Raw genomic sequence first — 26,570 nt, forward strand, 5'->3', positions numbered from 1 at the left:
GGCCTGGGGGGGTGGGGTGGGCTGGGTGGTGAGACGCCTCGAATGCTAGAGCGAGAGCACCCTGGGACCTAGCCCTGGGGAGCCAGGAAGTGACAGGAGAGGACCTGCTTCAGGTACATGTCTCCAGCAGAAGAGACAGATGAATGGAAGGACACACAACCAGACAGAGAGCAGGAAAGGGTCCAGGGAAACAGGGAAGAGGAAAAAGCCGTTTCGGCAGCACTTGGATGCGGTCACTGTGGTCATTGCTGTGCCTTGGCTGCAGGGGGCTGCTTGCTTGGGCCCGCAGGACCAGACCAACAGAAAGTGCCTCTGCCCAGGAAACTTACTGCCCGATGCTGGGAATGAAGGAAATGTCTTCATTAAATCATCAAAGTGAGGGTGCACAAACCACGCTGAAGCGATTCTGACCAAGAAGATGCTGCATCAACTTGGGGTTGGGGGACAACTGAGCCCCTTGTGCTTCCCTGGTGACCTTAGTCTTCTGTCCTCCCAGGCCAAATATCAAAGTTCGAGAGGCCACAACTGTGTCAGTCAGGGTGTGTGGGAATCAGCTGGCACATTGCAGGAGGTAGTATGAGGAGGATTTAATCAAGGACCATTTACAGAGGTAGGGGTGTACGTGAGGCAGTGCAGCTCTAGCTCAGAAGCTGGTAACAGCTGGACACCACACCCACCCCCGCAAACACATCCTGGAGGCCCAAAGGGGCAAGGGAAGGGAGCTGTGGAGAACGATAGTCCACCATGGCCAGGTTCTCCCATCCTGTGAAGCTTATGCCCAGCAAACCTGGTCTTCCTAATGGACTCCAATGCTGTCTGCCCGACCACAGGCTGCACTTAGTGGACCAGGCTGGGGGCCACAGTCCGGAGAAGGGCCTTCCTGAGTACGCAAAGCTGTAACTACAAGAATGGCCACTGCAGCAAAATCAGTAAGAGCTAAAAGCTGGACACAAGCCGGATGGCCCGCGGATGGAGAGGGTAAAATGAACTACAGTCCATCCACATGAAGGGAAAACTGGGCACTGCTACAGGAAGGAGGCTCCTCATGTGCCATCAGGGAGAGGGCTCGGCGCCAGCTCCCTAGGAAGGCAGGCTGCCAGGCAGTATGTCCAGGAGCTCACTCTGGTGAAAACAACAAACAAGCCATCAACACTGGCTGTGCAGGCAAAGGCGCAGAGTCCAGAAGAAATAGTCCCAACTGTTAGCAGAGCTTACTTCAGGGGTGCAGCCAATGTTGGGGGGGGCTTCCACCTTGTATTTTATATGCTTTGTACTGTCTTTGTTCACACTAAACAGGCAACCCCTTTAAAAGTCATTTATGGAGGCCGGATGTGGTGGCTCAGGCTTGTAATCCCAGCACTTTGGGAGGCCGAGGCGGGCAGATCATGAGGTCAGATCATCGAGACCATCCTGGCTAACATGGTGAAACCTGTCTCTACTAAAAATATAAAAAATTAGTCTGGCGTGGTCGCACGTGCCTGTAGTCCCAGCTACTCGGGAGGCTGAGGCAGGAGAATGGCATGAACCCGGAAGGGGAAGCTTGCAGTGAGCCAAGATCATGCCATTGCACTCCAGCCTGGGCGACAGAGACTCCATCCCACCGCCCAAAAGAAAACAGAAAAATGAATAAAATCATTTACGGCTGGGTGCAGTGGCTCACCCTTGTAATCCCAGCACTTTGGGAGGCCGAGGTGGGCGGATCACCTGAGATCAGGAGTCTGAGAGCAGCCTGACCAACATGGAGAAACCCCATCTCTACTAAAAATACAAAATTAGCCAGGCATGGTGGTACATGCCTGTAATCCCAGCTACTTGGGAGGCTGAGGCAGGAGAATCACTTCAACCTGGGAGGCAGAGGTTGCAGTGAGCCGAGATGATGCCATTGCACTCCAGCCTGGGCAACAAGGGTGAAACTCCATCTCAAAAAAAAAAAAAAAAAAAAAAAAGTCATTTATATAAAAAAGTACAAAAAATATGTTGAAGGGGGAATGAATAGAAAAAGATGCCAGTGTTCTTCCCTAACTGGTATTTGGCAATCACTGAGCAGAACATTTACAGGGCAGCTGCAGTGTTCCAGGCCCTAGGAGAACAGCACTGATCAGAAGGCTGCCTGCAAGGTGCTCACCATCTACGGGAAACAACAGCACGAGATGGGTGGGATGAGTGGGCACAGCCAGGTGACAGGAGCCTGGGGCTGTGGGGCTGGTTCATAGCAGTGAGAAGACCCTGTGGATGAGCATACTGGGCAGAGAGGCTGGGGAATGTGTGGGGTATTTCTGCCTGCTCTGCATGTGCAGGAGGTGGTGTAGGAGATGGGAACATGCTAGACTTGGCAGGGCCTCTGAAGTCCTCCAAAGGTGCATGGACACCATTACAAAGGTCCTAAGAGATGTGTAGGCCAATGAGAGAGGGATGGAGAGGCAGCAGTGGGCACAGGCCCAGCATGAGTGCCAGAGGAGGGCAGTGCCACGTTCAAGGGCTGCAGAGTGAGTTACCGTAGGGCAGCTGTGCAGCCTGCCTCCCACAGCACACAGGTAAATGCACTGTCCAGGTGGGCCAGAAAGGCCTGAGTGGTTGTTCTGCACATCCTGGCCTACAGACCAGGAGGGCAAGACCTAGGGATCTCAGAGGTGCCAGAGACAACCCTTCAGTCAGAACAGGTCTAAGAGACCTTTTGTCCATTGTCCTCCAGAGGTGCTGGTCTGCCCAGGAACCTTGAGCATCCGGGGCAGAAGGACAGTGAGGCCTGAAGCTCTGAGACCCAGAACCATAAGTCCTGCTGACAGCAGAAAACTCCCAGGGGGAATGGCAGGTGGCCTCTCCCTCGGGTGCTGACTTTGACAAGTCCAGGTTGCCTGGAACACTTTGACGGATCCTGGGGACACATCCAAGATCGCTGGGAAAGAGTGCAGGGTTGACTGCTAATGTGGGCCATGGCCAAGTGGTATAGACCGGCGCAGGAGTTTGCAGTTCTGAGGCCTCTTGAGGCCAAAGGTGACTTCTGATGACCCTGCAAATGGACTGGCCTTTCAGGGGATCACCACGGTGCCTGCACTGGCCCGGTGGTGTGGGGCTCCCAGGCAGCCAGTGGGGGCTTTTTCTAGCGCCCAACCTGCAACGGAGAAGTGACTGTGCCCTGGAGCTGAGCCCGGTGGGTGGGTGGAGGGACTGGAACACGGGCCTACAGCTTGAGGGCGAGAAGCTGCAGAGCTTGGGCTCCAGTCTCTGCACCACAGTCACGGAAGTTCCTGTCTGTGTGTGTGCAGGGAGCGGAGGCCTTCCATGCAGGCCCCAGCTAGCAGCAGCCCAGGCTGGAAGGCCTCTTGCTCTCCTGGGTCTCAGGCGGACTCCCTTCCATTTCTGTAAGGAGGGGAGAAGTAATTTAGCATGAACCAAGAATCCTGTAGCTGACACTGGGCAGGGGATGCCAGCCCTGACAGTCAGAGCTGTGAGCTGAAGCTCCTGGGCCTGCTGTTCAAGGCCTGAATGACCTGACATAAGCCAAGAGGCTGAGGGCATTCCAGGCACTGGAACAGAGTGGGCAAAGGTGCAGACTGGGAGAGCCGGGGCCAGGACACATCTGCAGAGCCTGGGACGCCCAACCTGGGCTATGAGGACCTCATAGATCCCCATGAGGTCCATGTGTCAGGAGAACAGGGAGGGCTAGGGAGGGTGTCTGACCTGGCAGGTGGAATCAGGGGGGCTACAGGCCTGAGGCTGCAGTGACGCCCCGAGAGGAGGGTCAAAGGACAGGAGAGGGCCACAAGTTCAGGAAATGGCAAGGTCTCGGGTGACAAGAGGATGGCGCATGTGGATTTTGGGCCTCCAGCCTGCTCCCCAGCCCAACCCAGCCACACCTATACTCACGGATTAGGTCTCCGTCGCCGACCTGGAGCCGGACACTGCTCCGCCTCTCCAGGTCCTGCAGCACCGACTGCTCAAATGCCAGGGCAGCTACGCGGCTGAAGAACGCCTTCACATTCTCGCCTGTGGGCCCACAAGACAGCCGGGACCCCATCAGTGTTTCTCCTTGCCCCTTAATGCATCTGGGTGTGAAAGCCAGGCCAGCCCACCCTCAGGTTGGCACGTAGCCCTTTCTAGAGCACCCTGACAGTAACAGTGACCCCAGGAGGGCACAGCCCCCCCTACTCACGCAGGCAGCACAGTGCCAGGGGCAGGGTCCACCAGCCTGGCCTCCCACCTGGCTCCAGCCTCCCCACTCCCACTGCCTGCTTGGGCCACTCCCTCAAACTTCTGAGCCTTTGCTTCTGAGCATCTCCTCTTCCAATCAGATGCTACTATGGCCCAAGTGTTGGAAGATGTGCAACTCAGGACAGATGTGTGCCTGCCCTCCTGTCACTTTCCGTACCTGTCTGGTGGGGCTGTGAGGATTGATTTGCTGTCACCCCCCACATGGAGCCTTTATGCATCCTCCTCCAGGTAGAGGTGGCTGCCCATCAGAAAGCAGGCCGGTTTCCAGCCCTTAACACGCACACTGCCCTTGTGCAGCCAGCAACCTGCACAACCGCATAGGGCAGTCCTGCTTGGTCCATAGCGAGCTGTCGGTGAACTCACTGTTACTCTGATAAAGGAGGAAGGATTCTCACAGAGCAGTTCTCACTGTTGGGAAGGAGCAGTGGAAGGCACTGCCAGTTGTTTGCGCTGGGCTGGAAGTGGCACTTCTACTTGTGACGCCAACCCTCAGTGCTCACCCAGTCTCCGACTAGATATCTGCTGTCCCCTCTTACACAGGGTAAAGACTACTGGGCCCAATTCCTGAGTCCCCAGAGCCTTGAGGGCCTATTATGTGCCAGGCCCTGTGTATGCCTTCATTTCTTCTCCCAACAACCTGTGTTTTCCATCTGCTCTTTGTGTCTTTGGATTTTCTGTTTTCCTCAGTAAATACACATGGCTTTTGTAATTTAAAACGTTTTTTCACAAAAAAGGGAGATGGATGGCATCACCTGCTTCCCAGATGAGATGGAGGCTCAAAGATGCTGGGCATCTTGCCTTGGGCTGGGGTCCCAGTATGGCCAGGGGTAGACCCGGTGGGGAGTGAGTTCAGTGAGAGCTGGGGTCTGTGTGCCACAGTGATACTAGGAAGGGGTGGGAGCCCCTGTCACTGGGCCCTTCTCTATGCCCGGTGATGTCATATGCCTGGCATTTCAGGGCCGGAGGCAGGATAGTGCAGTGGTTACAGGTGAGGGTGTGTTTGGATCTTGGCCCTGCCACCTTGTGGCCCTGGAAGTTACTTCACAGGAATAAAATGGAACCTGCCTCATGAGTAGTTATGGGGTTGCCTTGGAGAATAGGCCAGCACGTCATGACACAGGGTTGGGGTCACTATTCCCCCATCCATGGGGCAGGCCTCCCAGCCTCCTTCTAGAGATGATGCAGCTCCTCTTAGGCAGTGAAAGGTGCTGCCAGGCACCAGCACGGCAGGGCTGTGAAGCCAGTGTGCACCAGGGCCACAGAGGGAACAGACGGCTGGCTGCAGAGGGAAACGCTGCATGGCAGGCCCCACGGGACTGGCCTGAGAGCAGGGCTCTGCCCCACCATGGCGACAGCCCTGGCCCACTCACCGGTCTTGGCCGACACCGACCAGTACTCGGCCTGCATCTCCTTGGCCAGGTGCACAGCATCTGCTTCAGCCTGCTCACACGCGGCCCCTGACTGGGAGAAATGGCCCTTGTTGACCCAGCGTCCCGGGCTCTCCTGCAGGGAGGCCCAGGGGAATAGGCAGCTGCCTGCTTCCCACTGTGCTTCCTCCCTCCCTCCCCACAGCTCCTCCAATGAGGGCTGTAAGGGGAGGCATTTTCCCAAGGGCCACCCAGACCTCCAGTGCCACTCTGCTCACCAGAAGGTCCTTCTTGGTTCCCACGAGGAAGATGAAGCAGGAGCCTGCCTCGTTCTCCCTCAGAGCATCCTCCAACCACTGCCTGGAGTGCAAGGGAGAGAGGCTGAGAGATTCACCCATCCTCCCACCCCAAACAGTGGGCAGAGGGCACACTTGGGACCTCCCAGGGCTGGGGTGCTGGGCTGGGAGGGACAAGGAGGGCTTCCTGGCCCACACTGGCTGAGCAGGATGCTGCACCTCCAGCTGGAAGGGCGTTGGCTGGATCCAAAGGGGTGGGAATACCAGAGCACTGGCTAGAGGTGGTGAAGACCCCTCCTGGCCCCACCTCTGGCCTATCCCGGTGAGACCTTGCGTGAGCCCTGCACGTTTATCAACTAGAACCATCACCCCCGCCTCCCTCACGGGGTTTGGAAGATGCTGGGTGTGAATGCCCCAGACCAAGGTAAGGCGAGAGGGCTTTGCTCTAGTAGCTGGCCAATTCCCAGCAGAAGTAGGATAGCCTCTTGAATGGGACACGTTGCCAATTCTCTCTTCTCAAGACTCCAAGTGCCAAATTCATGTCCCTTCAAAGACTGGCTATAGAGTTTTCACGGTCCAGAGTGAACTGAACATGTGGGGCACCTCATTCAAAAAGTATCAGGACTTGCAACATGGCAAAGGCAGTGTATTAAAGCAGGCTGGGGCCCCTCTGAGCACGTGCCTGGGGGTGGCTGTGCTGGGCTCACACTCATGTGCTGGCTCCTCCAGAATAAATGGAGACAAATCTCCAGGGATAAAGGCAGCTGGACAGTAAGTAGTCCATGGGCAGCTGGTTCTGACAAGGGGCCCCGGTCACTCACACCCACCATGGGGTCAGGGTCCACTGGCCGGGGTCTGGGAGCCCTTCCAGGCAGCTTCCTGAGCCCAGGGAGACTGCAGGGGCCACAGAGCCCAGACTTACCTGGTATGCTCCAGGGTCTGCACGTCAGTGAGGTCAAAGGCCGTGATGATCACTGGACACCCGGAAAAAGCCAACAGCCAATCAGTGCCAGGCAAGGCGAGCAAGGGGGCTACCCAGGAAGTGCCCAGCTCCCAAGGAACTGCCAGGGCAGCCCCCCAAGAAACTCAGCACCAGAACCTCCTACAATGAAGGCTGAGGAGGAAACACCCCATGGCTGTCCCCCACCGGGACCCTCCAGCCTGCATCCAGCAGCCCAGCCTCAGTGTGGGATCCAGGGAGGCAGGACGAGGTGGATGTGGAGCGAGCGCATGGGCTTTAGCGTCAGACACCCTCTGCCACTTACGGCTAAGGGAGCTCAGGTGAGGGCCTTAACTGCTGAGAGCCTCAGTTTTCCCACCTGTAAAACGGTGAGGACGAGACCTGTAGCTCTCAGGGTTGCTGTGAGGATTAAACAAGAGCAGCTGTTTTAAAAAGCTGTTAGTCGGCCGGGCGCTGTGGCTCACGCCTGTAATCCCAGCACTTTGGGAGGCTGAGGCGGGTGGATCACAAAGTCAGGAGATCAAGACCATCCTGGCTAACACAGTGAAACCCCATCTCTACTAAAAATACAAAACAAATAAAAATTAGCCGGGCGTGGTGGCGGGCACCTGTAGTCCCAGCTACTCAGGAGGCTGAGGCAGGAGAATGGCGTGAACACGGGAGGTGGAGCTTGCAGTGAGCCGAGATTGCGCCACTGCACTCCAGCCTGGGCTACAAAGTGAGACTCCAGCTCAAAACAAAACAAAACAAAAAAAAAACCCTAAAAAACTGTCAGTCCAGGGCCAACTTTCAACCAACAGCAGCAGTGGTGGTTAGCAACAACCCACTTCAGTGAAACAGCTTCCGGGGAGCCAGGTGGGCAGGAAACCAGGGGATGCAGCCCGAGCCCTCAGCTCCTCTCATCACTGGCCATACCCCGGTCCTGTTGGGGTCCTGAGGGGAGCCCCATGTGGAGGACATTCCAGGCAAATGCTCTCTACTGCCCCCAGGGGTGTGACCAGGGCCAGACAGGAGCTTCCTCTGCACTTTGGCTGAAGGCTACAGGGAGACCCGCACCCCTCCCAAGGCAGATGGGAAGAGAAAGGAAGGGGGAAACTGAGGATAGGGATGACGGCAGCCAGGCTGCCATGTATAGAGGTGGGCCAGGGGCCTCGCACCTCTTATTCCCAGGCGAGAAGCATCCTCTCGAGGAGAGGCCCGAAGAGGCGAAGGGTGCAGGAGGCCATGCGGCCAGGGAAGGGCTGGAGCTCCAACCCATGGCTGAGGGCTGCGTGGTTTGTTTCCTATTTTTGCTTATTTTAAGTCTAAAAGAAAATGTTGTAACTTTTTCACCACTACCGAGTAGACATAACGGTGCCTTATAATTTGAGTCTGGTTTTGGATACTTTTGAGGTTCTCTCACATCTCCCACTGAAATCCATTTCTGTCTTCTCCCTGGGAAGGTGGGGTAGGCATCAGGAGCTTATGCTGCCGCCCCCTGCTGACGGTGAGCCCTGCCCAGCACCACCTGGCTGCCCTTGGCCATGGAAGTGGTGGGCACCCGGCCCTGCTGGCCCCCACCTGGGACCTCCCAGTCCTCCCGTGGTCCCCCTTTCACTCCTACTCCCTGGCCCAGCCCCCTCTGCTAAGACAGGACAAGCCTCCTCCCACCTCCCCCTGGAGTCCAGTGCTGCCCTTCTTTGAGCCTCTGGAAAAGCACTTTCATCTCTGAGCATCTTTATGAGCTGAAACTGGGGCTGAGACTTAAAGCCAGCACCCACTACCACAGGGCCCTTAAAGGGTGTGATCACCAAAGTCAGCCAGGGCCTGGGGATGAAGGCAGCTTCCCTGTTCCCAAGCAGTGGCCTGGTGTTTTCTCAGTGGGTCTTGGAGGACAAAAAACTGGTGCCTGTGCAGAGAACTCGGGATTCCCACTGTGGAGCCCAGCAGGGACTCTGCTGCTGCACGCAGTTGAGAGCCCCGACGTGGCATGTTGCTCACCCTGGGCGCCCCGGTAGTAGGCAGATGCGATGCACTTGAACTTCTCCTGCCCAGCTGTGTCCCAGCTGTGAGGTGGGTGAGAAAGAAAAGGAAATGGTGTCAGGCTACACAATCACAGTGTCTTGAGCCAACAGGCTACGGGACCATGGGTGGGAGACCCTAAGGGCCTGTGCCAGCTGCATGGGCTTCAGGAAGTGCCTGTTGTGAGCTAGCTGTCCCTACCCCCAGCTCCTTATGATCCCTTCCTAAGGTGCCCCCCGTGGACTTCTCTCATTCCTAGTGGAGGGGGGTGTGTGGCATTAGTTGTTCTGCTGCCTGGATGGATGAAGTTACAGCTCACTCCCTTCTGACTGAGACATTAAAACGGAACATACGGCCCAAGACATGACTCGCTCTGAAGATGTAGCAGTCCACTTGTAGAGAAGGCTCTGTGAATGGCACTGGGGCTCCAGGCTGGGCCTCCAGCAGTGGCTCTGCCACTTGGTTGGGTGATGGGTGTGACTGGGTCATTGCTTCACCTTCCACACTGCAGGTCCCAAAGTAGGGGTTGGGGATACCTAACACGGGAGCAACAGGTGGGTCTCAGCAGTTAGCTCCAGCTCTCTGGAGCACAGTAGTGAGAAGAAATTAGAAGCTAAGCCCTGGCTCCATGGAAAAGAGTACAACAATCGATTAATGATGTCTGCCATGGGCACAGTCTAGAAGAGGAGAAAGAGCACCTACTGAGATCTACCCGCCCTGGTTTAGAACAAGGCAGGTAGTCATTATGCAGGGCTGAGTCAGAAAACTGTTCCCCAATCCATCGCTTTTTGAGGTCAACTGATCAAAATTGAACTTTTCTCAGTAAACTGCAAAGTAGACAAGTCATAAAAGAGACATCTATGGTCTGATTTTTTTCTTTTTTCTTTTTTTTTGAGGCGGAGTTTCGCTCTTATTGCCCAGGCTAGAGTGCAACGGCATGATCTCGGCTCACTGCAACCTCTGCCTCCCAGGTTCAAGCGATTCTCTTGCCTCAGCCTCCCAAGTAGCTTGGATTACAGGCATGCACCACTGTGCCTGGCTAATTTTGTATTTTTAGTAGAGATGGGGTTTCTCCATGTTGGTCAGGCTGGTCTCAAACTCCTGACCTCAGGTGATCCACCCGCCTTGGCCTCCCAAAGTGCTAGGATTATAGGTGTGAGCCACCACTCCCGGTCATGGTCTGAATTTTTTTCAAGTGATCCAGTATGACACAGAAGGTTTGGGCTTCATTCTTTCATTAATTCATTCATATTTTCTTTCATTTCTGAAGACTCTGGGGGAGGAGCTGGTGGTGGTGGCCTAGAGATGAGCCCGTAGGGAGGCTGGCAAAGGCCTCAATGTAAGACAATGAGAGGCTGAGCCAGGACAGTGTCCCTGTTTTGTCCAGGGCGCTCTAATGAGATATGGCCTGTGGTCACACGGGTGAGCCCAGCCCCCAGCCAGTCTTTCTGGGCTCCACCTGGGCTACCCCCACCAGCCCTTTGCTCTTCGCAGCTCTCTGGATCCCTCGGTCCTGCAGCCCTGCGTTCTCCCAGCCTCCTTTGCTCTTGACTGGCCTGTACTCTCCCTTGGGCAAGATTTGTTATCCTCCATCTCCAGGGCTTTGCTGGGGTTGTGGAAGTCCTGAGAGAAGGGGGCACTATCTTGACAGAGTTAGAAGCTGACATCCACAGGATCTGAAGGCTTAGTCCAGGCAGGGCATGGAGGATTGAGGAATGAACTCAGGCACCAGGAAGGAGCTTGGTGAATGCCAGCAGGCAAGTGGAGAGGAAGGGGGCGGGGCCAGCCATGTAGGGGAGCACGGAAGGGTCTCACAGGAGAGTAGAGGTAAGGGCCCGAGCCCAGGCAGGCCTGCAGCATTCTCCAGGTGTGGGGGCAGAGGGAAGCTGCCCAGCTGGGGTGGGAGAGGGTAAGCCCTGGGCCACTCGGAGGGAAGGCAGAGGGAAGCTGCCCAGCTGGGGTGGGAGAGGGTAAGCCCTGGGCCACTCGGAGGGAAGGCAGAGGGAAGGGGTGAGGCCAGGGGAGGCCATCGCGAGTCAGATTCCCAGGGCCTAGCAAGGAAGACAAACAGAAGTGGGCCGGGTACGGTGGCTCACACCTGTGATCCCAGCACTTTGGGAGGCTGAAGCGGGTGGATCACTTGAGGTCAGGAGTTCGAGATCAGCCTGGCCAACACAGTGAAACCCCATCTCTACTAAAAATACAAAAATAAATTAGCTGGTTGTGGGGGCACACACCTGTTGTCCTACTTGGGAGGCTGAGGCAGGAGAATCGCTTGAAGTGGAGGTTGCAGTGAGCCGAGATTGCGCCACTGCACTCCAGCCTGGGCGACAGAGCAAGACTCTGTCTCAAAAAAAAAACACACAGAAGTGGAAGGAAAGTGAGGCAGGGGAGAGGGAGTGAAGGCTGCAGTGTGAGGAGGAAGACGAGTGCCTCAGACCTGAGGAAGGATGTGGGTGCTGTGGACTCCATCTCAGCCCTCCTTGCCCAAGCCTGGCACGCAGGGACTGGATTTGACCCCATTTTACAGGTGGGAACAGAGGCTCAGAGCTCAGCAGCAACCTGCGGGAGGCCACCCTGCTGGCCTGGTGAGTGGGATCACAGGAGGCCTAGGTCAGGGACAGACTGGAGCCAGGGCCTCGAGAAGAGCAGGGTGGGGACTGGGGAGGTCATGGGCAGGTGGGCAGGTCAGGCTGTGAGCACCTTCCCCAGAGCCAATGACCAAAATGAGACAACTTTGGGACTGACAGAGCGTGTGGGGGCTCTGGGAGCCGGGAAGCTGAGTGTCACACAACACCCCCAGGCTCTGCTTGTCTAGACCAGTCCTCCTTGACATGGACACAGTGAAGGAGCTCCCCAAATCCTTTCTCAGGTGCCGCCTGAGAAAGGTGCCCACGAGCCATGGGGGAACCAGCAACTTACATCTGGAGGCTATAGGGAATCCCAGCAATCTCAAAGCGCTCAATTTCAAAGTCTACCCCAATGGTGGCCTTGTAGTCTCGATCAAAAACATTCTTGCAAAACCTGTGGGGGACGAGGAAGTCGTCACAGGGGTGTACTCACAGAAATGTGCCTGGAAGCTTCACTTTTAACACTGAAAGTCTTTAGGCAAGTAAGGTCCACTTCCCATCAGGAAGTGATGGTCCACGCAGGCCATGAGTGGGCAGGGCAGCCAGCAAGGACAATGTGCAGGAGCTCCGCAGGCAAGCTGCGAGTTAGAAACTGAGCGAAACTGAGCAGCCATTTGCAGGGAGGGCAGTGGAGGGGAGAGCCTGTGGCCCCAGGGGGACAGTCTGACAAGCTCCAGGCTCCTGGGATGCCACACTGTCTGCCCAGCCCTGCCATCTCCCCAATTTCTTGCACCCCCTCTCATCTGGCTCCCAGCAGGCTGAGGCCCAGCAGTTCCTGGAAGCCACACAGTTTCTGCTATGTTGATATTATCTGGGCCACCCAGGCAAAGGTATGACAACCTGGTGCTGGGGGAGGTGGCAAAAGGGGCAGACGAAGCCTTGTACCTGTGGATGAGGCTGGTCTTCCCCACGTAGAGATCGCCAACCACCACCACCTTGGAGAGTTTGAGCCTGTGAGAAATACGGCCGTGTTGCCCTCGGGCATGCCTTCCAGGGTGTCTTCAGACACTCACAGCCCCTGCCTTCCCTGAGCTCTGTGCTGGTGAGACACCCTCACTCCTGGACACAGGACGGGCCACCCTGCTGAGACACTGTGCTCCCCCTTCACAGGCCCCAGAGGGGAGACGGCAGAGGCTGGGGACTCTGCTGCCCCTAAAGCTGCACCCCTCACCATATTTGGCCAAAGTCCCCATCCTAAGAATTAGGAATGGGCATAACAAGAGGCCGAGTCACAGGTGGCGGGGCAGAGGCAGGAGGCCAAGGTGTGGCTGTGGTAACCAACCAACAGCCGTGGGCACGTCTATGCTGTCGGGGAGCTGTGCTGAGGGTGCAGACACAGGGTCCACGTGCAGGGAGACCCCGGCACAAGGGATGGGCAGCCTCTCACCCTCCTACGCACCCCCGGGGCTGTGCGCCCATGTGGGCTCCGGCCTCTTGCAAGCAGGCACTCCCTGACCATGACACCACCGTGCCCTGCTCACTTAGAGGTATCTGTAAGGGTCCGACAGGCCAAGGGGCACACCCTGAACAGGGCTCAGGCTCTATGCATCTGGGCTGTGGCTTGAGGCAAATCGGCTCTGAGGTTCTTGGGCTCTCTGTGGGTCACTGTTCCCCAAGAGCAGCCGCCACCCTCACCCTCTGGGTGTCCTACACTCTGTGCAGAGGCGTTTCTCGGACTGTTTATTGTTTTTTTAGAGACAGGGTCTCGCTGTGTTGCCCAGGCTAGTAGTCTCAAACTCCTGGGCTTGAGTGATCCTCCCACCTCAGCCTCCTGAGTAACTGGGACTACAGGTGCCATTGTCCCAGCTTCCTGGGACTGTTGACAACACTTTAAGAGTTTTTGCAGCTCATCCCCAAGGAGCCAAATGGTCACAGCAACCAACCTGGGTAAATATCTGACAGGCACTTCCTCTGCCTGCAGACAGCAAGAGGGCACCACTGTGTCACCTGGTGACCTGGGCTGCAGGTCACCTCGCCAGGTCCGTGAGAGCAGGGATTGTGTCTACCCTGCTCCCAGAGGGCCCTTCGTTCTGACTCCATTTCTCCTATGAATGAGTAAAGGTATTGCAGGTACCCTCTGATCCTCAGTTTTCCCACCTCCAGTGCTGCCATAAGGGATCAGGGAGGTCATCTGTGTGAAGCACCTGATATGGCACCAGCATTCCCCAGCAGATGCCATTACTCTCATCCCACCAGCATGGCTGCTTTGGCCGTTCTGATCTCAGCTCTGCCTCACCTGCTCCGTGCAGTCTGGGAACCTCTAGCTGCGCTCTCCGGCAGCCTCATCGTACCTGTGTGACCCCTGGTTGCTCAGCCAACTCCCTGAACAGACTATGAGCTCCTAAGGAAGAGGGGCAAAAGCAGGCCCTTGTACCTATTTCTTAAAAGAAGGAATGACTATTTCACAATCCCTGTGCCGGTGGAGGCAGGAGCTGCTGTGGCAGGAACAGGATAGACACAGCCCTGGCCCTCTTGGGCTAGGTCTAGTGAGGAATCCAGCCTGCAATTCTGTGAGATAAGTTCTTGGGGGCACAAGAGCACCCAGGAGGGGTACCCTCCCCAGTCCAGGGGCAAGGGTAGTGGGGGGTCAGAGAAGGCTCCCAGAGGACTTGACACTTACGCTGAGACCTGAAGGGGAAGGGGAAGGGGAAGGGGAAGCGAGGGGATTAGGAAAGACATTCCAGACAGAGGAAATGAACTTGTGTCAAGACCTCAGGCTGAAAAATCACCTGCATGACTTAGAAGAGGGAAAGTTGTTCCATATGGCAGGTGTGTTAACTGAAGCCAGATGAAAACCCCAGTCATCTGGCCGGGCACGGTGGCTCACGTCTGTAATCCCAGCACTTTGGGAGGCTGAGGCGGGCTGATCACGAGGTCAGGAGATCGAGACCATCCTGGCTAACATGGTGAAACCCCATCTCTACTAAAAATACAAAAAATTAGCCGGGCGTGGTGGCGGGCGCCTGTAGTCCCAGCTACTCGGGAGGCTGAGGCAGGAGAATGGCATGAACCCGGGAGGCGGGGCTTGCAGTGAGCCGAGATCGCGCCACTGCACTCCAGCCTGGGTGACAGAGTGAGACTCCGTCTTGAAAAAAAAAGAAGAAAAAAAAAAGAAAACCCCAGTCATCTTCAGGCCCGCACAGGGCTGCACCAGCCTCATGTGTGTGTTTCATTTGTTCATTCTTTCACACGTGCCTTCCTGCCACCTGCTCCCCCATCCCACACCCTGCAGGCTCACCCGACAGTCCCCGTGTTCCTGCATTGGCAGGCAGCGCTGACCTGCCCGTGGAAGTGCTCCCTGAGCTGCAAACAGGCTTCCGGCGTGTACCACTGCAAAGAGACAGACAGATGGACACATCATCCTGCAAAGCTGTGGCTCCGCCCCCATAGCCAAGCAGTGAGGGGAGATGATCTTCCCAGCCTTCCTTCCTAGGCCTGACAGCTGGCAGCCTCATTAGCTTTCCCTGACCCACCTGTCATGTGTATCCTCTATTTCCTCAGCCTTGAGGCTCTGGGGCCTTGTGAGTCCGGAGGGGCAAGCCCAGGCAGGGACTTGGAGATCTGTGTCTCACCTGGGGCCGCAGTCCCCTTGCTGCATGCATGTGACAGGCCTCTGTCTGCTCTGGGCCTCAACCCTCTCAGGGCGAAACGAGTGGAGCTCTTTTGGTGTCAAGTTCCTCCAAGATCCAATTAGCCAGGTGCACTAGTGCATGCCTGTGGTCCTAGATACTGAGGAGGCTGAGGTGGAAGGATCGCTTCAGCTCAAGAGAGAGAGACTGCAGTGAGCTATGATCATGCCACTGCACTCCAACTTGAGTGAGAGAGTGAGACCCTGTCTCTAATCCATACCTTCTATGAATCTCTGATGACATTTTGTTTTAACAACATGCATACATGCGCCTGGAAAATGTCCTAGAAGGCGCTTTCTGTCGTCCACATTTCTTGGAAGGCAGACCTCAGCAGTGGTTTAAGAGCATGGGCCTCAGGGTCAGAAAAAACTACATGTACCCCACCCACCCTCATCTGGTGTGTAATTAGAAGAAAATGAGATTAAACAAACTAAAGATGACCATTATTTTTTGCCATTGGATCGGCCAAGGCTAAATACAGAATGTGGCAAGGATGTGGGGAGAAGGACACTATTGAGGCTGTTGGTGTGATCTGTGTATGGCAATGGTCTCACCCCCCGCCCCCCCACTTCTGCACAGTCACAGCCACCTGCTCTGTCCCTCTGAACACTGCTTGGATCCACAGCTCCCCTCCCCCAGCCCCAGTGTCTTGGCCATGGATTCGGGCTCTGCCTGGCCCATCTGCCCTCTCAGCTCCAGCTGTGATTGAGGCAGCAGGGATGGTGAAAGGAGACTGGCAAAGGGCAAGTAGCTCCACTTTCCTTAAATGTTAAACAGGGATGCTCATAATAGCACCCTTTCATGTGGTTGTTGGAGGAGTAACTGAATAATGCAGGTGAGCAGCTTAGCCTGATAGTCTACTTTCCTGCAGAAGAGCAGCAGCTACCATGAACAAGCTGGCTGCTTCTTTCTGTCAGCTTCCATGACACAGCTTTTAAGCTGGGGACTGGCCCAGACACAATGGTCATTACAGGATGGCTGGAAGACTGTGATAATGAAGGCTGCAGGGTAAGAAGTGTGAGCTGATTTCAGAGACAGGGAAACTGAGGCACATGGCGTAAAGGGAAGGACTTGCCTGGCAAGCAGTCTCAGGACCCTGCCCAACCTGACTGAATTTCTCAGGGCCCTGGGGTGCAGGATGAACTTGACCAGCAGTGGCCTTGATTCCTGACTATTATGGGCAGGAGGGGAGAATGCCACCTGTGAAACCAGGACGGATTCCCTAAGCTGCTTCCCTGGGGTAGGGTGCTCTGGAGCCAGACATGGCCAGGTCAAATCCCAGAGGTACCAGGCGCAGCTGTGTGATGTCAGGCAACCCTCCTTAACTCTGATCCTCACTGTCTGCTCTGCCAATGGGGTTCTTCATCTCATGATACCTGGACTGTTTTGTGCCAATCACACTTCCTTCCTTTTGACTCAAGAAAGACCAGTCTCTGTCATCCCTAGTTACCACTGTCAAGCTCTGCACAGAGAACAATTGCCTGAGCCTCTGTCGAGTTGGAAAACCCATGGGGAATTGTCCACAGGTCTGAGACACAAAGGCTTTCTCTGTAGGTGTGTGAAGAAGGAACTTAGCGAGGAAGGTAAAGAAGGGGGAAGGAGGAATGGCCACATACTCCAAATACCCAGGACCTATCTAGAGTCACCTCCTCCTCACCAGCCTGGCCACAGAATCCAAGATGCAAAAGGCCATTCCATGGAGAGGATCTCTCCCTCTGCACCTGTCCGAAGCCACAGAGGCAACCACTGAGAGTAGGGGCTTATATATCCTGCCAGAAATATTTTCGGCGTATATAAACAAACAGACATTTCTCCCTCTCCTTGTTTTCACACACGGGAGTGTGCTGCACACACTCTACTGCACTCTGTTCCATGCCTTGCATTTTTACTTAACGGTTTACTTTGGCTCTCATTGCATGTCAGCTCCTGAAGAGGTTGCCTCATTCTTCCTCATGTCTGTGCCAGGAAGCATTACTTGTTTAGCCAGTCTCCTCTCCGAGGATGTTTATGTTGTATCTTATCTTCTATTCTTACAAACTGCTCCAACCCCTATCCTTATGCACATTGTAAACCCATGCCAGAATATCTGCCAAGTAAATTCCTAGAAATGGAATAGCAAGGCCAGTTGTGGTGGCTCACACCTATAATCCCAGTGCTTTGAGAGGCGCAGGTGGGAGGACTGCTTGAGGCCAGGGGTTCAAGACCAGCCTGGGCAACATAGCAAGACTTTGTCTCTATAAAAAAAATTAAAAATTAGCCAGGCATGGTAGCACATGCCTGTGGTCCTAGCTACTCAGGAGGCTGAGGCAGGAGGATTGCTTCAGCCCAGGAGTTAGAGGAGTGAATTATGATGGTACCATTGCACTCCAGCCTGGGTGACAGAGCAAGACCCTGTCTCTAAAAAAAAAGAAGCGGAATGGCTGGATCTCAGAGGGCAGGGTCATCTGCCATATTGGTAAATATTGTCCACTGCCCCCTATGGAGGTTGTACTCAATTTGTATTCCCTGCTGCAATTAATATTGGATTTTAATACAGACACAAGAGAGCTGTGAGTTTGCAAGCTCACACAGGCAGAATGGCAAGGGGAGAGAGCCCTGGATTTGGGGTCATGGAACTGGAATGCTGTTTTGATAACAACGATGATAATGAGAACAACAGCAACCATGACTGCGGGGGAGCTCCTGCATACCATGAGCCAGGCACCCAATATGAGAGGAATTACCTTCATGTAACAGTGGCTCTGAGAGGTTGAGTAATTTGCCTACAGCCACACAGCTTAATGACAGAATCAGAATGAAGGACTCACATCGAGGACTGTCTGGCTGCAAAATCCTAGCCCTTATAACCTCCAGGCCACATTGCTGCCCAGTGTCACCATTAACTTGCTGTCCCACCTTGGGCAGTCAATGGCCAGTCTCCCAGCTCCTCAAGGTAAATTTGACAATGGACAGACCTCCTTGATTCACCTGCTTTACTTCTAGGCATTAGTGTAGAGTGGGGAGAGCTGATGTGGCTGCAGTGCCAGGAGAGCACTGCAGACGTAATGACTCTCTACCTTAGGGAAGCTGGTGATGACACGGTCGCGGCTCACAGGGGGCCCCAAAGGTGTCAGGGAGGACCTCATTCTTCCAGAGTCCTGTGGACCCAACCAGGAGAAAGACAGTTAAGGAGCTGTGCAAATACCTGGGGATTCACCCACGAGTTTCCACCTAACTTTTCATCAGATCCAGGCTGGGTGCAGTGGCTCATGCCTGTAATCCCAGCACTTTGGGAGGCCAAGGTGGGAGGATCACTTGGGCCCAGGAGGTTGAGACCAGTCTGGGCAACAAAGTGAGACCTCAGTCTCTAAAAAAACAAAAACAAAAACAAAAACAATTAGCAGGGCATGGTGGCCTGTGCCTGCAGTCCCAGCTACTTGGGAGGAAGGTGGGAGGAATGCTTGAGCCTGGGAGGTCAAGGCTGCAGTGAACCGTGAAGGTGCCGCTGCACTCCAGCCTGGGTAAGACCTTGTCTCAAGAATTATAAATAAAACCAGATCCAGGCTTCCCTCTCTGTCAGGAATATGAGGCAGAGGCCATTTCTCTCAATCTGCATACAGCAGGCAGCATGGTATGGGGGAACCAGGCCTGCCCCACCCTGCCTGGGAGTCAGAAGACCTGGGTCTCCCCTTGACAGGTGTGTACCAAGGAGGAGCTCCCCTCTGAGCTTACCTTACTGGGCTGTGAGGCATGGTACAGCTCAGGCAGTCGAAGTAGAGTGGGGAGGGGTCTCCTGCTCCTAATCTGCAAAGGATGAAGGCTCTAGGTGAGCCTGGGGGCCTTAACTTTCAGCCAACCAGGCCTTTTCTCTGAAAGCCCTCACTTCACCAGGCCTCTGACTCCTCGAGCCTCCTCAACAGCCCCTCTGTCTCCTTTTTCTGTCCGGGCTCCTCTCCAGGCTGGGCTGGGGTGGCCCTGGCGGAGTCCGGTTGTCTTCCCGCATCTGACCTGGCTCTCCTCCACAACCAGCGCGGGCCTGGCCCAGAGTTTGCGCTCCGGAAATGAGGACGCCCTGGGGCCGCTGGCCGCTTTCAAGTTATAGGGGCGGGAAGCGGGCGCGGACGCTGTGCCCTCGCGGCCCTGGCCTCGGGATGTGCCAGCACGGGGGTGGGTGACCGGGAGGGTCGGACAGAGTGGGCGAGCTGACTCACCAGCGATGACTGTGAAAGCTGGGGCTCCGCGCGGCCTGGTCTGCCTGAGCCAGCGGCGGCGATCACCATGGCAACGAGAGCCACGCGGGACCTGCGGGCTACGCGAATCGTCGACGTCGTGGGCGGGGTCTGCGTTGGACTGGCAGCGGCGCGTCCAAGCGTCCAGCTTGCACCGGCGATCACCATAGCAACGAGAACCTGCCTGGAGTCTGGGCGGGGCTGGCAGCAGAGAGACTCCTGGACACCCTGGAGAGCCGGAGATCGCCATGACAACAAGGGCGGTGCTGGATGGGAGGGCGGTGGGCGGGGTCATGGAGGCCCGGGGGCGGAGCCTGGGCTCTGGGTGGGGCTGACCGTGGAGAGATTCGCGCAGGTTCTGGTGATCACTTCGGCTGGGAGAGGTGGGGCGGTCATGGCATGAGAGCTCCTGATGTAGTATTGATGTTTAATTGTAGTCAAGCACCCTGCAGCTGCAACAGATAGACGTGCCTACCATCTACTGACCTTAGTCTGCACAGTTCTGAATCCAGTGCTGTCTGAATATCATATGCCTGGCTTCTAGAGCTCACGGTACAAAATTAATTTCCTTAATAAAAAGCTGACCTGAGTCAGTGATTTCCTCTGAACTAGTTTCGGTTTGGAAAGTTAGCTGTTTTGGGCTAGATGGCCCCTCGTGGCCCTTATAAAACCGTGGAACCAGCTTCGAAGTCCGGGGTTCAGTTTGAGAACCTACTTAATTCAGCTCCTTAACTTTTCTGCATCACAATATGGAAGCCTTGGTACACAGATCTAACTCAGTCATCTTCAATTCAAAGCTAAGTGTTCTGGAGGCTGATGTTTGGTGTCTTTTTTTTTTTTTTTTTTTTTTAAAGAGATGGAGTCTTGCTATGTTGCCCAGGCTGGACTCGAACTCCGAGGCTCAAGGAATCCTCCCGCCTCAGCCTCCCCAGTCCTTGGGACTACAGGCAAGGGCCACCACACCTGGCTCTGTTTAATGTCTTTTAGTGAGTTTCATTGCTAAGGTTGAGGCTTAGGGGGTGAACTTAGGTGAGTTGTTCCACCTTCCGCACCTCAGTTTACTCAACTATAAAATAAATGCAACTATCTATTTCAATGGATCACCTGAGATGGTGAAAGTGCTTTTATACTGTAAAGCTTGATTCAAGTCCATTAACCATTCATTTGTCCTACATGTACTGAAAGCTTCCTGGTATATGCCTAGCACTGGGGAGACAAGGAAACAGAACGGACATGGTGTCCACCCTCAGGGAAATTGGAGTCCACTGCGGGAAGCAGAGAAGTAAATAGAGAATTAGGGGAAGGGAGTGTGCCAATGGGATTTAGGAGAAGGGAAGATTAAGCTGTGGGGTCACTTACTAATTTGGATTTGGGGATTTGGCAGGAGCTAAAGATCACCCTGAACTCCTCCTTTAGCTTTTTTTTGTTTTTGTTTTGTTTTTTTTTTTTTTGAGATGGAGTCTCACTCTGTCGCCCAGGCTAGAGTGCAGTAGCGTGATCTCGGCTCACTGCAATCTCTGCCTCCCAGCTCAAGCGATTCTCCTGCCTCAGCCTCCTGAGTAGCTGGGACCACAGGTGCGCACCAACCATGCTTGGCTAATTTTTAAGTTTTTTTAGTAGAGATGGGGTTTTGCCATGTGCGCCAGTCTGGTTTTGAACTCCTGGCCTCATGTGATCCGCCCGCCTTGGCTTCCCAAAGTGTTGGGATTATAGGTATAAGCCACCACACCTGGCCCCAACCCTCCTTTAGCTCTTAAGTGGGCTCCTTGCCTAGATCTAGAAACCAAATTGACACCGGGCAGATTAGCAAGAGAAAAGCATACAAGTGTTATTAGTTTTACATGTGCATGGGGATCTTTACCAGAGTGAAGTCTAGAGAAGTGGCCAAAGCAAGATGCTTTTATACTTTTTAGACAAAGGATGACAAATTTGAGAAGAAACGGCAGGACAAAGGGGATCTGGCTAGGGGCAGTAAATTCTAGGGGATTCACTAGGAGATAATATGAGAGGCATAAACCTAGTGGAAGACAGGGTTAAGTATATTTATTCAGGTCCATTGCAGTCCCCAATTCTTAGTCTCAGGTGATAAGGGCTATTTTCTTGCCCTGGTACAGTGAGGGTACCCCTCCTAGAGGAATCTTTATGGCTTGCTGAATGCAGAAAGAAGCATATCTGTTTGCCTTTTCTTGTATCTTTTTTGAAAAATTATTTTTATTTATTTATTTATTTATTTTAGAGTTGAGGTCTCACTCTGTCACCCAGGCTGGGGTGCAGTAGTGTGATCATATCTCACTGTAACCTCAAACTCTTGGGCTCAAGCAACCCTCCCCTTTCAGCCTCCAAAGTGCTAGGATTACAGGTATGAGCCACTGCACCTGGCCCAGCTAGCCCTTTCTGAGGCCACTATTTTTCCAATGTTGTCAACTCAAAATGGTCAATATACCAATCCAGCATACTTTGGGATGGCCCATACTTCACTCCTTCAGGGAGAAGGAAGGTTTCATGGAAGAAGTGTTCACCAAGTTGCATCCTGAAGGATAAAGAGGTAATAATTAGTGTTACAGGGCGCTCAGGCTTCATGAGCAAGGTGGCATTTAAGGGGTTAAGAGAGAGTCTAGCATGGCTGGAGGAGGTCATTACCCAGGGACTGGAGCACTAGGCTAGGAGTTTGGACTCAGCCCTGAGACTAGTGGGAAGCCATGGAGGGTTTTATGCAGGTGGTGGCTGGGTCTGGCTTGCTTTTGAGAACAGCTACGCCGGCCAGCAGGGTGTTGGGTCCACTGCAGAGGCTAACCTTTGTCATTACCAGGAGGTCAGCCTGAAGAGCAAGAGGCATGGGCAGGGCTAGGCAGTCCTGAGATCAGGCCTGTGTAATTTGGGGGAAACTGGCTGAGCGCAGTGGCTCACGCCTGTAATCCTAGCATTTTGGGAGGCCGAGGCGGGTGGATCATCTGAGGTCAGGAGTTCGAGACCAGCCTGGCCAACATGGCGAAACCCTGTCTCTCCTAAAAATACAAAAATTAGCCGGGTGTGGTGGCGGGCGCCTATAATCCCAGCTACTTGGGAGGTTTAGGCAGGAGAGTCACTTGCACCCGGGTTGCGGGGGTGGCGCGGAGTGGAGCGGAGGTTGCAGTGAGTCAAGATCGCGCCACTGCACTCCAGCCTGCGTGAAAGAGCGAAACTCCGTCAAAAAAAAAAAATTGGGAGAAACGACTGAACTTCTCTGAGGTTCTTGTCTCTAAACTAGATGTTACCACCTTATGAATTTACTCTGAGGATCAGAGGCATGCAAAGTACCCAGTACAGAGAAGGGCGTAAATAAGTCACTTCCTTTCAAAGCTGTACTTTGAACAAAGCTGAGCTGCCTTTGGTCCCCACAGCAACCCTGTAAATGATTGTTCCCGCTTTGCAGCCGGCCGCAGCCTTGCAGGTTTGCGCCTGCGCAGTGGACGCTGAGTATGTAGACCGCGGCGCAGCGGACGCCGCTGGAGTCGCCTGGCAACGATGTCGCCTGGCAACTGAATAGATTGGCCACTGGCGCGGGCTACTGGAAGCAGAAAGGGCTGCGGAGGCAGGTGAGGCGGCGGTGGTGGGCTAGGGGCCCGGGGACAGGGAGGCCCAGTGATCCACCCAGTCCCATTCACACGGGGCCGTGTCCCCACACTCAAAATCACGGTCTTTCATCTCCGGCCCGACTCTCCCAGCCCACGCCGCTTAGAAGAGGGCAGGCCCCTGTCTCCAGCGCCCACCGTTCCTGCGAGGTTGAGCTCAACTCAAACATGGCCGCGTCCCTCCCAGTCCGGCCCCCACTTCTACCGTTGTCATCTGGTGTCCCGCGTGAGCATCTGGCTTACCTTTTACTGGAGTAGATTCCTACAGGCCTGGGGCCTGTCCATTCTACTCACCATGATAACAACCGTAATAATAACCACAGCCAACATATCTGAAGCCCTGGTATGCCAGGCTTACGTGTATTCGTTAATATGACAACTCTGGGAGGCAGGGAAGGAGGTACTGTTATCATCTCCCCTCTGAAGCTGCAGAAAGACACAGATAGAGGAAGTAACTTGCCAAGGTCACCTAGGTCTGAATCTGGAGCCAGTTCTTCACTACTAACCTACACTGACCATAGTTGCTGAAAGTGTGTGTGTGTGTGTGTCTGTGTCTGCAATAAAAGTTAATCACTTTTTTTTTTTTTTGAGATGGAGTCTCGCTTTGTCGCCAGGCTGGAGCCCAGTGGCGTGATCTTGGCTTACTGGAACCTCCACCTCCCTGATTCAAGCGATTCTCCTGCCTCAGCCTCCCGAGTAGCTGGGACTACAGGCACGCGCCACCACGCCCGGCTAAGTTTTGTATTTTTAGTAGAGACGGGGTTTCACCATGTTGGCCAGGATGGTCTCGATCTCTTGACCTTGTGATCAGCCTGCCTCAGGCCTCCCAAAGTGCTGGGATTACAGGTGTGAGCCACCGTGCGTGGCCATAAATCACCTTTTAACATTAATTCCTTTTCATGGATGTGTCAGAAGCATCTGAATATGGGTTCCTGGCAGTGAATGAGCTAGACCCAGATTTGAACACTGGCTTCTAGTCTTACCAGTTTCATGGCCTCCAGTAAGCTCCTTGGCCAGAACCTCAGTTTCCTCATTTGTAAAATATGGATAATACCAGCCCCCTCCTTATGGGGTAGTTGAATTGGATACTACTTATTGCTGGCACAAGGTAAGCACTAAACAGAGTGACCAACTTGGAGTTTGCTTGTTTGGTTTGTTTTGTCCTTTAATGCCTTTGACTGAAGATCCAGACAAAAGTATCAGTGATTTCTTCTGTGAAGCACTGTTGTGTGGGAGGGCTCTGGAGTTTGCAGTTTGGGCTGCTACTTACCTTCACTGGGACTTTGAGCAAATCTCTTCATTGCTCTCAGCCTCAGTTTGCTCGTCTGTAAAATAAAAGTAAAAATACCCATTTGCCAGCCCTCGCAGTTTGGAGGATCAAATGAGAAGTAGCTTTTAAATCGTAATAGAAATAATGACAGCTTTTCGGTCTCTTTTAGTGAGTGGTTTCTGCAGGGCTTCATTTCGAAAGGCCTCTGTAGTTGGGGAAAGATGGCCCATTCCCAGAACTCCATGGAGCTTCCCATTAACATCAATGCTACCCAGATTACCACTGCCTATGGCCATCGGGCCCTGCCCAAGCTGAAGGAGGAGCTGCAGTCGGAGGACCTCCAGACGAGGCAGAAAGCCCTCATGGCCCTGTGTGACCTCATGCATGACCCCGAGTGTATCTACAAGGCCATGAACATAGGTGAGTGTGACACAGCACAGGTGACCATGACTGGGGTCCTAGCATGGCTTCGGGCACTGGTAGAACTTCAGTAATAAGGGTTGCTATTGTTTGAGCCTGACTCCAGGCCAGTTCCACTACAGGTGCAGTGCCCAGGTTCTTTTTAAAAAATATTTATTTATTGAGGGAGGGTCTTGCCATCTCCCAGACTAGAGTGCAGTGGCAGAACCATAGCTCACTGTAACCTTGAAATCTTGGGCTCAAGAGATCCTCCTGCTTCAGCTTCCTGAGTAACTGCGACTACAAGCACCACCATGCCTGACTAATTTATTATTATTTTTTTTTTATAAACAAGATCTTGCTATGTTGCCCAGGCTGTTCTTGAACTCTTGGCCTCAATTGATTCTCCCAGGTCAGCCTCCAAAGTTTTGGGATTGTATGTGTGAACCACCACACCCAGCCTGGATTATCTTAATCCTCAGAAAGGCTACCTACAGGGGAGAGTCCATTCTCAACCCACAGATAAGAAAAGCGTGGTTCAGAGAAGGATTGTAAGTCTAGGGTTGCCCAATAAATAAATAAAGCTAGATTTGTATTTATTTATTTATTTATTTATTTATTTTTTGAGGTGGAGTCTCGCTCTGTTGCCCAGGCTGGAGTACAATGGCACGATCTTGGCTCACTGAAACCTCTGCCTCTGGGTTCAAGTGATTCTCCTGCCTCAGCCTCCTGAGTAGCTGGGACTACAGGCACCTGCCATCATGCCTGGCTAATATTTTGTATTTTTGTAGAGACGGGGTTTCACCATGTTGGCCAGGCTGGTCTTGAACTCCTGACCTCAGGTGATCTGCTTGCCTCAGCCTCCCAAAGTGCTGGGATTACAGGCATAAGCCACCGTGCCTGGCCGAAGCTGGATTTTTATTTGCTAAATCTGGCATCCCTAGGTGTAACCCACTCAAAGTCATGTGACTAGTTTGACACAGGGTTATAATTTGACCCCATATCTCTCCTGAGGTCAAAGAAATGGCAAAGGCCATTTTCTTAACCTCATGGCAGACTTTGTGAGAAGGCACTTGTAGGAAGTGTGCAGGGAGAATCACAAGGAGGGCTGGATGAGACATGAGCCTCTTCAGTGACTCTGAAATGCTGCATAACCAACATGATTCCCCAGTGCCCCAAAGCAGCAGAAACTCTGGTACATTCCTGCCCCAACTGGCCCACTTATTGACTTCTGGGTTAGTTGGTTTGTGAGACTGGCAAACATTCAAGGGTTGGTTGGTTTGTTTGTTTTTTGTAGGCTGTATGGAGAACCTGAAAGCTTTGCTGAAGGATAGCAACAGCGTGGTGCGGATAAAGACCACCGAGGTGCTCTACATCACGGCGAGCCATAGCATGGGCAGGTGGGATGCTGTTCTGGAAACTAGTGTGACGCTTGCGAGCCGCACTTCTCCCCTGGGTGGATGCCCTTGAGTCGCTTAGAGTGCTCTGGAGTTTTGTCTGCAGCACCAGTTTTTGGAGGGGCTTCTATTTAGCCAGAGCAGGACTCTTTGTGGGGTGGTTTTGGTTGCCTGTGTGTGGATCTTATGGGGCCCTCTGTTCCAGACTGATTTTTATTTATTTTATGTTAGTTCCAAACTCTGAGCGCTCTCTCTTTCTCTCTCTTTCTCTCTTTTTCTTTCTTTTTTGAGACAGTCTCTCACTCTGTCACCCAGGCTGGAGTACGGTGGCACGATCTCAGCTCACTGCAGCCTCTGCCTCTCCAGGTTCAAGCAATTCTCGTGCCTCAGCCTCCTGAGTAGCTGGGACTACAGGCATGTGTCATCACGCTCAGCTAATTTTTGTATTTTTAGTAGAGGCTGGTTTCACCACGTTGGCCAGCCTGGTTTCAAATTCCTGGCCTCAAGTGATCTGCCTGCCTCGGCCTCCTAAAATGCTGGGATTACAGGCGTGAGCCACCGCACCTAGCTGAGCTTCCCACTTTCAAGG

The 26,570-nt window shown here is 53.9% G+C and overlaps 2 protein-coding genes across 11 annotated transcripts in view; one reads left to right on the forward strand and one right to left on the reverse strand.

Moving 5' to 3' along the window:
• Window positions 1-572: 572 nt before the first annotated feature.
• On the reverse strand, window positions 573-19,528 carry RAB36 (RAB36, member RAS oncogene family). 6 transcript variants are annotated; one of them, XM_024239966.3, is made up of 12 exons: window positions 19,287-19,528; window positions 18,808-18,879; window positions 18,153-18,233; window positions 14,706-14,797; window positions 12,353-12,418; window positions 11,760-11,861; window positions 8,817-8,881; window positions 6,798-6,849; window positions 5,858-5,939; window positions 5,583-5,673; window positions 3,868-3,987; window positions 573-3,360 (listed from the first exon to the last, which is right to left on the reverse strand). In XM_024239966.3, exons 1-12 carry the CDS (start codon window positions 19,470-19,472, stop codon window positions 3,296-3,298), a joined length of 1,074 nt encoding a protein of 357 aa, XP_024095734.1. In that variant the 5' UTR covers window positions 19,473-19,528; the 3' UTR covers window positions 573-3,295. The 6 variants fall into 6 exon arrangements, with proteins under 6 accessions (XP_024095734.1, XP_002830945.1, XP_054399569.1 ...); XM_002830899.4 differs by lacking the exon at window positions 18,808-18,879 and having other exon boundaries at window positions 19,287-19,487; XM_054543594.2 differs by lacking the exon at window positions 12,353-12,418 and having other exon boundaries at window positions 19,287-19,487.
• Window positions 19,529-22,738: 3,210 nt separating this feature from the next.
• The window catches only part of RSPH14 (radial spoke head 14 homolog), a 79,994-nt gene continuing 76,162 nt past the window's right edge, over window positions 22,739-26,570 (forward strand). The window contains exons 1-3 of one of the 5 annotated variants that reach the window (XM_024239968.3): window positions 22,739-22,879; window positions 24,355-24,605; window positions 25,882-25,984. In XM_024239968.3, the coding sequence (XP_024095736.2) occupies window positions 24,407-24,605; window positions 25,882-25,984 (302 nt within the window). In that variant the 5' untranslated portion in view covers window positions 22,739-22,879; window positions 24,355-24,406. The other 4 variants (XM_054543602.2, XM_054543600.2, XM_054543601.2 and 1 more) reach the window with 4 other exon arrangements.

This window comes from Pongo abelii, chromosome 23 (assembly GCF_028885655.2).
Source record: "Pongo abelii isolate AG06213 chromosome 23, NHGRI_mPonAbe1-v2.0_pri, whole genome shotgun sequence".
NCBI lineage: Eukaryota > Metazoa > Chordata > Mammalia > Primates > Hominidae > Pongo > Pongo abelii.

Excerpts from the sequence above, each read along its gene's own strand:
- RAB36 (XM_024239966.3), bottom strand. The coding sequence starts at position 19,472 with ATGGTGATCGCCGGTGCAAGCTGGACGCTTGGACGCGCCGCTGCCAGT. Across the intron at positions 6,850-8,816 it reads CTACTACCGGGGCGCCCAGG|TGATCATCACGGCCTTTGAC; the intron begins GTGAGCAACATG and ends CCGGGTGTCCAG. Across the intron at positions 5,940-6,797 it reads CAGACCCTGGAGCATACCAG|GCAGTGGTTGGAGGATGCTC; the intron begins GTAAGTCTGGGC and ends CTTGCACTCCAG.